Consider the following 13,097-nt stretch of genomic DNA (forward strand, 5'->3'; position numbering starts at 1 on the left):
ATTCAGATATTTTCGTGCAAGTGGGGTAACTCTCAATCCCTTTAACACACGGAAACAAATTGAGATGATTCCTCTTGCCGTACTACCGTGCCCTGTCAAGCCAGGCGATGGCGACCTCCACGCTCACGGGTAGGGAGGGAGTTCGATCCACCTGCCCTGGCCGCCTCCATGGTGCTGCTGGGTCACGGTGCTCAGGCAGCGGAGCCGTCGGCGCCCGAGCACGGAGGCAGCCGCGCCAAACCCGCGGGCCCCTGCCGGCTTCCCACAACTGACCCGGTGCTCACCGCGCCCTGTGTCCGTAGATCACAAGAAGCTGCCCTTCATGGCCATGCTGCGGAATCTGAGCAACCTCATCTGTGCCGGGATAAGCCCCGCACACCACGCCGTCGTCCTGCGCACACTCACGAGCAAGGTAGCGGAGTTGTCTCGGGGTGCGTCGGTGGCGCTCCCCGGCTCCCCGGTCAGGGCCCCCGAGTACAGAACGGCTTGTGCAATTTTGGAAATGTCGAAAGAAATTCTCTTCTTGCGTATGGAGATCTGTTTCAGGAGCTAAATGTCAAGGTCTGCTGGCCACAAGAGGACTTCAAGAAATTGGATGTGGGTGTGTGTGTGTGTGTGTAGCGCGCTGCGCCACGAACCCACCAACCCGAATTTGATTTCCACTCCTGGCTAAAAGCGGTGATGAATATCTGAACCGGTCCTGGGCCTCCACTAGGTGGACTCAGCCTCAAATGAGTACCTGGTGCAGTGTGCAAATATTGCCACAACGTGTGGTGCTGGCCACCCACCTCGTGTACTGTGCCGGCCTTCATAGGTGCTCGCTACAGCACTTGCCCCAAAAATCTGTTCAGGCTATGCGGGGGATCTTTGTCTTTGTATGTGTGTGTCTGTATCTGCAGGATTCAGTGGTGCGCAGCAAACAGTTCCCCTTTCGGTTTTTCTCCGCCTACGAGGTCCTCTCCGAGTTGGAGGCCCGGATACAAAAAGGAGGTTTGTACGTATGTACGTTGAACTTCTTTCACACTCTATGTAGCCAACCATGCTCATCGGAGGTGCAGGGGGAAGGACAACAAGACTGAGGTTGGAGGTAGACCGTTGTTGTTGTTTGAGCAGAGTTCCACTCCCGAGGCTCCGCATCCCGCTCGTCACCCAGTCGCGAGGGCTGCTGCTGGTGCTGCTGCTGGTGCTGCTGGTGCTGCTGGTGCTGCTGGTGGTGCTGTTGGTGCTGCTGCTGGTGCTGCTGGTGCTGCTGCTGGTGCTGCTGGTGCTGCTGCTGGTGCTGCTGCTGGTGCTGCTGCTGGTGCTGGTGCTGCTGGTGCTGGTGCTGCTGGTGCTGCTGGTGCTGCTGCTGGTGCTACTGGTGCTGCTGCTGGTGCTGCTAGTACTGCTGCTGGTGCTGCTTCTGGTGTTGCTGGTGGTGCTGGTGCTGCTGCTGGTGCTGCTGCTGGTACTGCTGCTGCTGGTACTGCTAGTGCTGCTGGTGGTGCTGGTGCTGCTGCTGGTACCGGTGCTGCTGGTGCTGCTGGTGCTGGTGCTGTGGTTGTTATTTGTGATGTGGCTTCCACACCCAGGGGGAGCTCCGGAGGGCAGCAGCCAGCTGAGAGTTACAGCGACAACACCCAACCAAACGCAGAGATGGAGCATCAGATTCTAAAGAGAATTATAATTAATCTAGTGTTGTTTCACCATCAAAATATTACTGCAGGTAAACATCACCATCACGTGGGGGCTGTCTTGGCACTGCAATTGTAAACTTGAGTAGAAATAGTGATACAATGCTATAAGTGTGTCTGGTGTAAACATATGTGATGCTAATAAGGCCATTGCAATGATTGCAATAGCCACGTTTCTTTGCTGAATGAATCGTGAGACAGTGAAGCCTTTTCAGTTTGAGGCTCTGTGAGGTTCAGGTTGAACGCGTCTGACCGTGACTGCGCGCACACCGTGGCTTTCGTTTCGCCAGAGGAGGACGTGCCAAGCTTGCGCGTGATGATGAAGAACGCCATTCTGAAGAAGTTAAGGATCAAGTCTCGAAGGAACCCAGCCTCGGCCTCGCCCGCGAGAGGAAAGTTCGACGCGGATCTGTACGCCGTTTGTAAGAGGGCACGAAAACGCCTCCTCAAAAAAAGGTAGGCACGGCGCGTGCACCCGATGGAGGAAAGCGCCGATGTCTCGTGCGCGCTGCTGCTGGAACACGAACATGGCCTTTGGTTGTCTCGCAGCCAGCATTGGACGTACGCACAGTCACGTGCCCGCCGACGGTGCGTGCGGCTGTGAGCGCGCACACGTGCGCGGCGACTCGTCGTTGTGGCCGGAGCCGTGAGTCAGGAAATGAAACGCACACGAGCGTGTTGAGATTCGTCACGCGACGTTGCCTCTTTTGCAAGGGGCGACCTGGGAACTGAAGACAGGTCGCTCCATCTTTATCAAAGACAAAGATCTACCGTATAGCCTTAACAGACTGTCGGGAGCAAGTGGTGTTAGCGAGCACCTATGAAGGCCGGCACGGCACACGAGAGGATGGGTGGCCAGCACCGCATCCAGCCACCTTTGTCTCCCGAGTGGCCATGTTAGCATACTGTACCAGGTACTTATTTGAGGCTGAGTCGACCTAGGGAAGGCCCAGGACCGGTTCAGATGATCCGTGTTGGCTGTGAGCGGCAATCAAACTCGGGTGGCCGGGTTCGTAGCGCAGAGTTGACCGCTACGCCACCGCTCTTCTTCAGGCATCTTTTGCAGCGCACAGGTGAACATATCCGTGCAAAAAACGCGTGGACGGTTACTCGCGCTTAGTCCATTGATTCCGTCTCGGCTGGGGTTCATTCTTCAGCTCTTGACTGTATTCCGCCTTTTGATGAGTAGCCATTTCCCCGATGCTGGCACGTCTCGTAACGATTCCGCGTCGCGTTCAGCATCGCTGTCGTCCCACATTCATTGTTGCCCCCTCCGTGTACAGACTCCCTCGCCACCAACCAACCGTGGCTTGCTGGCCTCGCGCTACCATCTCCCGTTGCAATAACGAACCCCAATCCTGAGCGAGTCTCTCAGGAATTCTTGCCCCTTTCAACTCCGCGGTGGCTGAAAGCATAACCGGTGTGCTTCGAGAAGAAGGCTTCGTTTATTGTGAGATCACAGCTACGGCACGTGGATCCTCAGTGTGATGCTTAGCCGCTGGGAAGATTGTTAGGTGTGTGTTGTTGTGCACACACTGGCTGCCGGGAGTTCTGTGTGCGTTGCTCTGTGTATCGTTGTGTGTTGCTGTGTGTGTTGCTGTGTGTATCGTGTGTTGCTGTGTGTATCAATATGTGTTGGGTGTGTGTTGCTGTGTGTATCGTTGTGTATTCTGTGTGTGTTGCTGTGTGTATCAATATGTGTTGGGTGTGTGTTGCTGTGTATATCGTTGTGTATTCTGTGTGTGTTGCTGTGTGTATCGTTGTGTATTCTGTGTGTGTTGCTGTGTGTATCGTTGTGTATTCTGTGTGTATCGTTGTGTGTTGCTGTGTGTATCATGTGTTGGGTGTGTGTTGCTGTGTGTATCGTTGTGTATTCTGTGTGTGTTGCTGTGTGTATCGTTGTGTAGTCTGTGTGTATCGTTGTGTGTTGCTGTGTGTGTTGCTGCGTGTATCAATATGTGTTGGGTGTGTGTTGCTGTGTGTATCGTTGTGTATTCTGTGTGTGTTGCTGTGTGTATCGTTGTGTAGTCTGTGTGTATCGTTGTGTGTTGCTGTGTGTGTTGCTGTGTGTATCATTACGTGTTGGGTGTGTGTTGCTGTGTGTATCGTTGTGTATTCTGTGTGTGTTGCTGTGTGTATCATTGTGTATTCTGTGTGTATCGTTGTGTATTCTGTGTGTATCGTTTTGTGTTGCTGTGTGTGTTGCTGTGTGTATCAATATGTGTTGGGTGTGTGTTGCTGTGTGTATCGTTGTGTATTCTGTGTGTGTTGCTGTGTGTATCGTTGTGTATTCTGTGTGTATCGTTTTGTGTTGCTGTGTGTATCAATATGTGTTGGGTGTGTGTTGCTGTGTGTATCGTTGTGTATTCTGTGTGTGTTGCTGTGTGTATCGTTGTGTATTCTGTGTATCGTTTTGTGTTGTTGTGTGTGTTGCTGTGTGTATCATGTGTTGGGTGTGTGTTGCTGTGTGTATCGTTGTGTATTCTGTGTGTGTTGCTGTGCGTATCGTTGTGTATTCTGTGTGTATCGTGTGTTGCTGTGTGTGTTGCTGTGTGTATCATTACGTGTTGGGTGTGTGTTGCTGTGTGTATCGTTGTGCATTCTGTGTGTGTTGCTGTGCGAACCATTGTGAACAGAATGGCTGCCGGGTGTGATGCGGAGCTGCTGGGCCGGTACAAGGAAGCGCTGGACCACGCCGTGAGGATCTCCACGTCGCACAACGTCGCCCCGCTGCCGGGCCGAACGCTCGTGCTGTGCAACACCTCGGCGGCCATGAACAAGCCCTGCAGCACAGGCCGCGGCTTGGGGAAGTCGCGCACGGTACGTGCGGCCCGCCACCGCTTCGACAGCAACATCAAGGCCACAGCTGCTGCTGCTGCATCCTAGATGCACCACCTCCTAGATCTGCCCCGACGGTCTCACACCGTCTGGCCCTCGGTCTCTTCCCCTTGGTCACCGGACTCATGGAGACCACGCCAATGCCTGTCTCGGCAACGGGGCCTCCACTATCGCATACATATGCCCCACCCAGCACGGCCTCTAACATTCTTTTACCATGAATTTGGTTCGTAAAAGTGATTCGTCCCGGCCAACTTTTGTGACATCAACTGGCAGCTATAAGGTGATGCCACCACAGGTGATAGCGCCAAGCGGAACATCTCGTCTGGGCTCGTGAGATTTCCCCGTCGTATATTTTCATCGTATATATATATATCACTTAAGCTTTTTCGTGCAACCAATCACGGGGGGGGGGGGGGGGGGTGGGTGGACATCCTGAACGATGTTATGATTATTCTTTGTTCTTTCGGTAAAGTCACGTTGAAGGGAAACAATAAAATAATAAAAATGACTTTACCGAAAGAACCAAGAATATGAATCCCTGCAGTCACGAAAGCTTTAAATTAAAATAAAAAAAAGGTGTTATGATTGTGCTCAAATGGTTTGCGTCGCACCTCTTAAAAAAAATCAACCGTGAGTAGCGACGTCGTCACATCGCTACGAGGACTCGGCAAGTCGGCCGTTTCCCTATGAAGCCTCGGGGGTGCGCCCGCCCGTGAAGCCCAACGGATTCTCGCACAAATTGCTCACCACCAAGTGTGCCGCTCCTGCGCCTGCGCCGACGCCGTGGCCCCGCGTGGTTTTGTGATGGCGCCCGCGCTGTGACACCGCAGGTGCTGGAGGTGGCCCTGCTGCTGGGGCTCATGGTGAAGTTTGCGAGCGAGCACGCGGAGCTGGTGCTGTGGGGCCGGGGCTCCGCTCGGCACGTGCAGCTCGCGGACGGAACCGTGCTCGAGAATCTGGAGCAGCTGCTGCGGGAGGTGACGGACGCGCGGCTGCGAACGCGATGCTTGTGGTTTGACAAGTCACTGCGACAGGGTCGTTCGAGGGGGCTTTGACAGCTTTCGTCTCTAACTGATGTTGACGATCGAGTGTGCAATAATGCCAGTACTTTACAAGTCGAACAGAAAATGTAAAGTGATGGTTATCGGTGTGGCGCGTGGAGTGTGTGGATCGTGGAAGGTAAAATGCAATGGAGAATCCTCCAGAGCCACTTCTCATGAACACCGCTCGTGCAGGAGGAGCAGAGGCGGGAGGAGGAAGAGGAGGACAGCGACGACAGCGAGGCTGGGGTGGACAGCGACGATGAGGATGACACGGGCTTACCTGAGGAGCTGCTGTCCACCCTGCTCCTGCAGAAGAAGCAGGTATTGGTGGCGCTGCCGACGGATCGTCGTCCCCCACGCGGCGACCTCCGCGAGACCCTCCACAGTTCGCTCCAAACACACCGACGGTCGATTGTGACTCTTCAAGTCACGTGACTTCTTCTCCCCCTCTCCTTAGGTTACGGTTCATGGTGGGGGTGCGTGCCACCTCGTGGCACGAGGCCTGCAAACGCAGTTGTTATCCTGGAGCCTGTTTGCCTTCCGGAATGAAACCGAGTCTTTACGAATAATTTTCTCCTTCCAAAGTGATAACTTTTCAGCGTCCCCCAAGCGCACGCAATGTCGTTGGTGCCGGATACAAACGTCCCAACGTAGCAGGCCCCCTGCGTGGCTGTCTGGTTGTGAACAAGCACACCGGCGGTGCGACGCGGTTTCCTGGTGTTGCGTGCGGCTGCCAGGTGACCGCGCTGGTGGTGCTGGACTGGCGCGTGAAGCTCCCACCGAGCGTGCGACGCTTCCTCGTGCGTTACCGCCACTCGGTCAACCCAGGCCTCCTCTTCCTGCACTGCAACCTGGCGGCCACGAGCACGGGGTGCGTCGCAGGCCTCCCGGGGGTCGAGGGTTAGGGGGTCAGCCTCGTGATCGTCCGTGCTGGGCACGGCCCCTACTGCGGTGATGCTCCCCGAGAAGTCACGCGCTGAACAGTCCAACGCGGCACCCGCCCGAACGGCCCCTGATTCTCAGCGGTTTGCGAATTCGGGGAAATGAAAGTTGGGCTCAGGGAGCGCTACTTGCTGCTGCCCTGTGTGCCATGCGGTCTGATTCTCCTGCTCTGCTACTCTCCCTGCCCTCTCCCTCCCTCTCGCTCGCCCGCCAAGCCTCTCTGATTTGCTATGCTTCTCACTCTCCCGAGCATTCGCAGTCCGCATTAAAATAAGCAACGATGTGGTGGTATCTGCACGAATCGCGATATTTTCATTGATTACTCAGTTGAAAGGAAATGTATTTGCGGTATTTCGTTCTCACATTTTGTAGGAGCCGAAGGCTGTGTATTATTAAGTGCGTGCTGCGTGGATGTTTCTTGCTGCTGTAGGGTTGGCGACCCTGCAGAGGGGTACCACGAGAGCGACGTGTTTGCCTCGGGCTACAGCGAGCAGATCCTCAGGTGGGTTCCAAACCTCTACTGTGAGACCGGTGCAGATTATAATGAACTAATTGTAATGGTTATGTTTTACGTTTTCCTTGGATTAGCACGGGTGGCTATGTACGGCACGAAACTAGTTAAACAAACATACATACATACTATGCCCTGCCTGTATGATAATGTTTAACTTCTTTCCAGGGATGACGGTTTACCCTTGTGACAGGAAAACTTGTATTTTATTGATAATTGCAATTTTTTTTTTTAATAACTTCGGGCCCTGTTAAAAAAACCCCGACGTTTCAGGACCACCTCCCCCCAACTTGGGAAGTTTCTCGATCCGCCCTCCACCACGAACCGTCACTGTCAGGCCGCGTAGGCGGCGACGGCGCGTCGTGCTCGCCGGAGCCTCCATGCTCCGCCGCGTCGCGCAATCCTCGCCGTCGCGAGTATCACGGCGGCGGTGTCGCTCGCGCTGTGCAGGTTCTTGTCGGAGCGCGGTGGGGAGCGCATGCTGCGGCACGTGGAGCACGTGGACGCCCTCTACGGCGTGCCGGCCCCGCCCGACGCCGATGCCGGGGAGAGCGCCGTCATCCCAGCGGAGGCCCCCGTGCCGCTGCCTCCCGCGGTCAGGCAAGTGTCGCGGTCTTCTCCTTTCCTCTACGTTTCTAGGAATTTGCAGTTGCCACCTGTCCTGCAGGGGCCTAGTCTCGATATCGCCCATCGCCCACCGCGAGGGAACGGAGCGCGCTCCCGGTGATTGACGGAGGCGAGCGAAGTCGACCGACTGAGTTGCGAAGTGCAAAGTGGCTTCGTGGCAAGCTCCCGCGGATGAGTTCCTCCCAGACCTCCGCTCGGTTTCCCCGCAGAGACACCTGCGTCTCCCAGGTCTCCGGGACGGCGAGCTTCATCCGCGTGCCGGCGCGGCGCGAGTCAAACGCTCCCGGCAACCCCGAGGGGGCGAAGGTCGCGCGGGTATCTACCCACACGTGGCCACAGCGATCTCAGTTCCCACTAACCTCGCGAGACTCTGATGCCCCCAGGGGGTGTCGCTCTCGGGCTCCCCAGGTACGGGGGATTTCCCACCACACCTTTGTATTTTCTGTAGGCTTTATTTTCGTTTTTTTTACGTGAAACGATGCACATAATCGCTTGAAAAAACATGAAACTCTACATACGTAAATAAACAATGTGTACCTACTGTGCCGTGTGTGGCGCATTTAGATTGATCGACGCGTGTGTGTGCGTGTACGGTGGGGAGCGGTGGCGCTGCGGTTAGCGCGCTGCGCTTCGAACCCGGCGACCCGAGTTCGATTCCTGCACACAATCACCAACACCAGTGACGAATTGTCTGAGCCGGTCCCGGACATCTCCTGGGTCGACTCGGCCTCAAAGCGGTACCTGGTGCGATGTTTAGACATCGCTGCTGGTGAGACGAAGGTGGCGGGGCCTGGTGCTGGCCACCCACCCCCTCGTTTGCCATCTCGGCCTTCGTAGGTGCCCGCTAACATCGCCGCGCCCCGATTGTCTGTTAAAGCTACAACTTTGCGATCTCTGCCTTTGCGTCTGCGCGTGCGGGCAGGTGGCGCACCGTGCGCGTCTTCATCTCGTCCACGTTCCGCGACATGCACGGCGAGCGCGACCTGCTGTGCCGCGTTGTGCTGCCCAAGCTGCGGGCGCGAGCCGCCGCGCTGCTGCTGCACCTCGTGGAAGTCGATCTGCGCTGGGGGGTCACGGAGGAGGAGTCGCGGCACAACCGGTGAGCCGCCACCAACGGCGCCGGCACCGCGCGATTCTCGCCGTCCGGCGCCGGAGGCGGAAACTTCCCAAGCGTCGGGGATTGGGGTTGATGCCCGCGACAGGACCCTCTCTGTCGTTCGCCGTTGTCAACGTCTACCATGGGGAGGTCGCGGCCGGGCTGGCTCACACTGTACCGCTAACCGTCTCACTGTCACACCAGCCAATCCATTTCCTTTTCACTTCCCCACTTCCTGTCTACTCTCCCACCCACAATCCTCTTCGTCGTCATCTCGAGACCCTCCTGGATGCGTCCCGAGTTCGCCACCTCCTCCAAAAATTCCCGCGCGTAGCCGTCACCGTTCAGAATATCTACCCCTTCTTCCATTTGTCTCATCAGCTGAGTCTGTCCGGTCACCTGCTGCGTTCGTCACTCCAGACCCCCCACTCTCGCCCCGTCTCCTCTCTAGAGATTGCTGTTGTTAGGAAAGCTGGGCCATGCCCGCGCGTGGTCCAGCGTCCGTGCGTTCCCTGCTCGTTGCGGAGGTTCGTGGTTCAAATCCGGCAGACCGCCCAGGTTAATACTGTGAACGCTCTAACCATAAAGCACTCCGCCGCTTGTTTCACGGTGGACGTTACAGATTTTGTGCACTGGCGTAATGGTTCAAAAATTGGCAAATGTTGAAAAATTACACCACAAAATTACTCCATTGTCTCTCTCTGTTTTTCTCCCTCTGTCCCTCTATACTACTACCCTGGGAATGATTGAGATGTTGGTGTGTAAGGCGCCAAGAGTTGCTGAGGCATTTAAGCACGCGCCACATACATGCAAATATAATTATTATCACTATGATTGTGGTATAATTACTGTACCACTTTTGAGTATTCTTCGCAGTGTGCGTGTGTGTGGGGTGTTTGTATTCGAGCGTTTTGTCGTTTAATTCAGAGCACGTGTTTTCTGGGAGGCGGTCGCTGTGGAATGAAGTGAAACGTTCCCTTTGTCACACCGGTCTCTCTGTCTCTTTGTGTCTCTCTCTGTCTCTCTCTCTCTCTGTCCCTCTATATCTCTCTGTCTCTTTGTCTCTCTCTGTCTCTCTCTCTCTGTCCTTCTATATCTCTCTCTCTGTCTCTCTCTCTGTCTCTTTGTGTCTCTCTGTCTCTCTCTCTGTCCCTCTATATCTTTCTGTCTCTCTCTCTGTCTCTATGTGTCTATCTGTATCTCTCTGTCTTTCTGTCTCTCTCTCTGTCTCTTTGTGTCTCTCTCTGTCTCTCTCTCTCTGTCCCTCTCTCTCTCTCTCTCTCTGTCCCTCTCTCTCTCTCTTTGTCTCTTTTTGTCTCTCTGTCTCTCTCTCTGTCCCTCTATATCTCTCTGTCTCTCTCTCTGTCTCTTTGTGTCTCTCTGTCTCTCTCTCTATATATATCTGTCTTTCTGTCTCTCTCTCTGTCTCTTTGTGTCTCTTTGTCTCTCTCTCTATACATATCTCTCTCTGTCTTTCTGTCTCTCTCTCTCTGTCTCTTTGTGTCTCTCTGTCTCTCTCTCTCTGTTCCTCTATATCTCTCTCTCTGTCTCTCTGTCTCTTTGTGTCTCTCTGTCTCTCTCTCTCTGTCCCTCTATATCTCTCTGTCTCTCTCTGTTTCTTTGTGTCTCTTTGTCTCTCTCTCTCTCTGTCACTGTGAGCAGGCAGCTCGAGCTGTGCCTGGCGGAGGTACATCGCTGCGACTACTTTTTGGGGCTCCTGGGGCAGCGCTACGGCACCGTGCTGCAGGAATATCTCGTCCCTGATGAGCCGCACTTCCAATGGGTGAGCCAGCAGATCACACGCTGCCTGTAGACCGCTCTCTTACTGCGTGGGAATCACTCACGCTGCCTGTAGACCGCTCTCTCACTGTGTGTGAATCACTCACACGCGGCCTGTAGACCGCTCTCTTACTGCGTGGGAATCACTCACACGCTGCCTGTAGACCGCTCTCTTACTGCGTGGGAATCACTCACACGCTGCCTGTAGACCGCTCTCTTACTGCGTGAGAATCACTCACACGCTGCCTGTAGACCACTCTCTCACTGCGTGTGAATCACTCACACGCTGCCTGTAGACCACTCTCTCACTGCGTGTGGATCACTCACACGCTGCCTGTAGACCACTCTCTCACTGCGTGTGAATCACTCACACGCTGCCTGTAGACCGCTCTCTCACTGCGTGTGGATCACTCACACGCGGCCTGTAGACCACTCTCTCACTGCGTGTGAATCACTCACACGCTGCCTGTAGACCGCTCTCTCACTGCGTGTGAATCACTCACGCGCTGCCTGTAGACTGCTCTCTCACTGCGTGTGAATCACTCACACGCTGCCTGTAGACCGCTCTCTCACTGCGTGTGAATCACTCACGCGCTGCCTGTAGACCGCTCTCTCACTGCGTGTGCATCACTCACACGCGGCCTGTAGACCGCTCTCTTACTGCGTGGGAATCACTCACACGCTGCCTGTAGACCGCTCTCTCACTGTGTGTGCATCACTCACACGCGGCCTGTAGACCGCTCTCTTACTGCGTGTGGATCACTCACACGCTGCCTGTTGACCGCCCTCTCACTGCGTGTGAATCACTCACACGCTGCCTGTAGACCGCTCTCTCACTGCGTGTGAATCACTCACACGCTGCCTGTAGACCGCTCTTTCACTGCGTGTGAATCACTCACACGCTGCCTGTAGACCGCTCTCTCACTGCGTGTGAATCACTCACACGCGGCCTGTAGACCGCTGTCTCACTGCGTGTGAATCACTCACACGCTGCCTGTAGACCGCTCTCTTACTGCGTGGGAATCACTCACACGCGGCCTGTAGACCGCTCTCTCACTGCGTGTGAATCGCTCACACGCTGCCTGTAGATCGCTCTCTCACTGCGTGTGAATCACTCACACGCTGCCTGTAGACCGCTCTCTCACTGCGTGTGAATCACTCACACGCGGCCTGTAGACCGCTCTCTCAATGCGTGTGAATCACTCACACGCTGCCTGTAGACCGCTCTCTCACTGCGTGGGAATCACTCACACGCTGCCTGTAGACCGCCCTCTCACTGCGTGTGAATCACTCACACGCGGCCTGTAGACCGCCCTCTCACTGCGTGGGAATCACTCACACGCTGCCTGTTGACCGCTCTCTCACTGCGTGGGAATCACTCACACGCTGCCTGTTGACCGCTCTCTCACTGCGTGGGAATCACTCACACGCTGCCTGTAGACCGCTCTCTCACTGTGTGTGAATCACTCACACGCTGCCTGTAGACCGCTCTCTCACTGCGTGTGAATCACTCACACGCTGCCTGTAGACCGCTCTCTCACTGCGTGTGAATCACTCACACGCTGCCTGTAGACCGCTCTCTCACTGCGTGTGAATCACTCACACGCTGCCTGTAGACCGCTCTCTCACTGCGTGTGAATCACTCACACGCTGCCTGTAGACCGCTCTCTCACTGTGTGTGAATCACTCACACGCTGCCTGTAGATCGCTCTCTCACTATGTGTGGATCACTCACACGCTGCCTGTAGACCGCTCTCTCACTGCGTGTGGATCACTCACACGCTGCCTGTTGACCGCTCTCTCACTGCGTGTGAATCACTCACACGCTGCCTGTAGATCGCTCTCTCACTGCGTGTGAATCACTCACACGCTGCCTGTAGACCGCTCTCTCATTGCGTGTGAATCACTCACATGCTGCCTGTAGACCGCTCTCTCACTGCGTGTGAATCACTCACACGCTGCCTGTAGACCACTCTCTCACTGCGTGTGAATCACTCACACGCTGCCTGTAGTCCGCTCTCTCACTGCGTGTGAATCACTCACACGCTGCCTGTAGATCGCTCTCTCACTGTGTGTGAATCACTCACACGCTGCCTGGGTGTGTGCATGGATGGGTGTGGGGGTGTGTGCATGCGTGCGTGTGTGGGTGGGTGCGTGGGTGTGTGTGTGGGTGTGCGGTAGTGTAGCGGTTAACACGGTCCACTGTGAACCCGGCGACCCGAGTTCGATTCCTGCTCATGGCCAACACCAGTAACGATTATCTTAACCGGTCCTGGTCATCCTCAAGGTCGACTCAGCCTCAAATTAGTACCTGATGCAGTGTGTAAACATTGTCAGTGGGGAGACAATGGCGGCCGGGTGTGGTTTTGGCCACCCACCCCTTCGTGTGTCCTGTGCCGGCCTTCATAGGTGCTCGCTAACAGCACTTGCCCCAACAGTGCGTTAAAGCCTCCACGGGGGAACTTTGTCTTTGTTCATCGGCGCGTGCGTGTGCGTGCGTGGGTGTGCGTGCGTGGGTGTGCATGCGTGGGTGTGCGTGCGTGGGTGTGTGTGCGTGGGTGTGCGTGCGTGGGTGTGCGTGCGTG

General features: G+C 55.4%; 1 protein-coding gene across 2 annotated transcripts in view; it reads left to right on the forward strand.

Moving 5' to 3' along the window:
* Window positions 1-13,097, forward strand: part of TEP1 (telomerase associated protein 1) — a 54,859-nt gene that overhangs the window by 12,818 nt on the left and 28,944 nt on the right. For both annotated transcript variants that reach the window (XR_012945308.1, XM_076069682.1), the window contains exons 9-19: window positions 303-412; window positions 900-990; window positions 1,964-2,129; window positions 4,310-4,493; window positions 5,345-5,491; window positions 5,750-5,878; window positions 6,295-6,428; window positions 6,930-7,001; window positions 7,461-7,610; window positions 8,560-8,736; window positions 10,396-10,516. Coding sequence is in view for 1 of the 2 variants with exons in the window: in XM_076069682.1 (XP_075925797.1) it covers window positions 303-412; window positions 900-990; window positions 1,964-2,129; window positions 4,310-4,493; window positions 5,345-5,491; window positions 5,750-5,878; window positions 6,295-6,428; window positions 6,930-7,001; window positions 7,461-7,610; window positions 8,560-8,736; window positions 10,396-10,516 (1,481 nt within the window). In the remaining variant the exon portion in view is untranslated. The remainder of the gene's footprint in view (window positions 1-302; window positions 413-899; window positions 991-1,963; window positions 2,130-4,309; window positions 4,494-5,344; window positions 5,492-5,749; window positions 5,879-6,294; window positions 6,429-6,929; window positions 7,002-7,460; window positions 7,611-8,559; window positions 8,737-10,395; window positions 10,517-13,097) is intronic.

The sequence above is a fragment of the Petromyzon marinus genome, chromosome 25 (assembly GCF_048934315.1).
Source record: "Petromyzon marinus isolate PM22_M1 ecotype Great Lakes invasive population chromosome 25, UKy_Petmar_22M1.pri1.0, whole genome shotgun sequence".
Classification (NCBI taxonomy): Eukaryota; Metazoa; Chordata; class Hyperoartia; order Petromyzontiformes; family Petromyzontidae; genus Petromyzon; species Petromyzon marinus.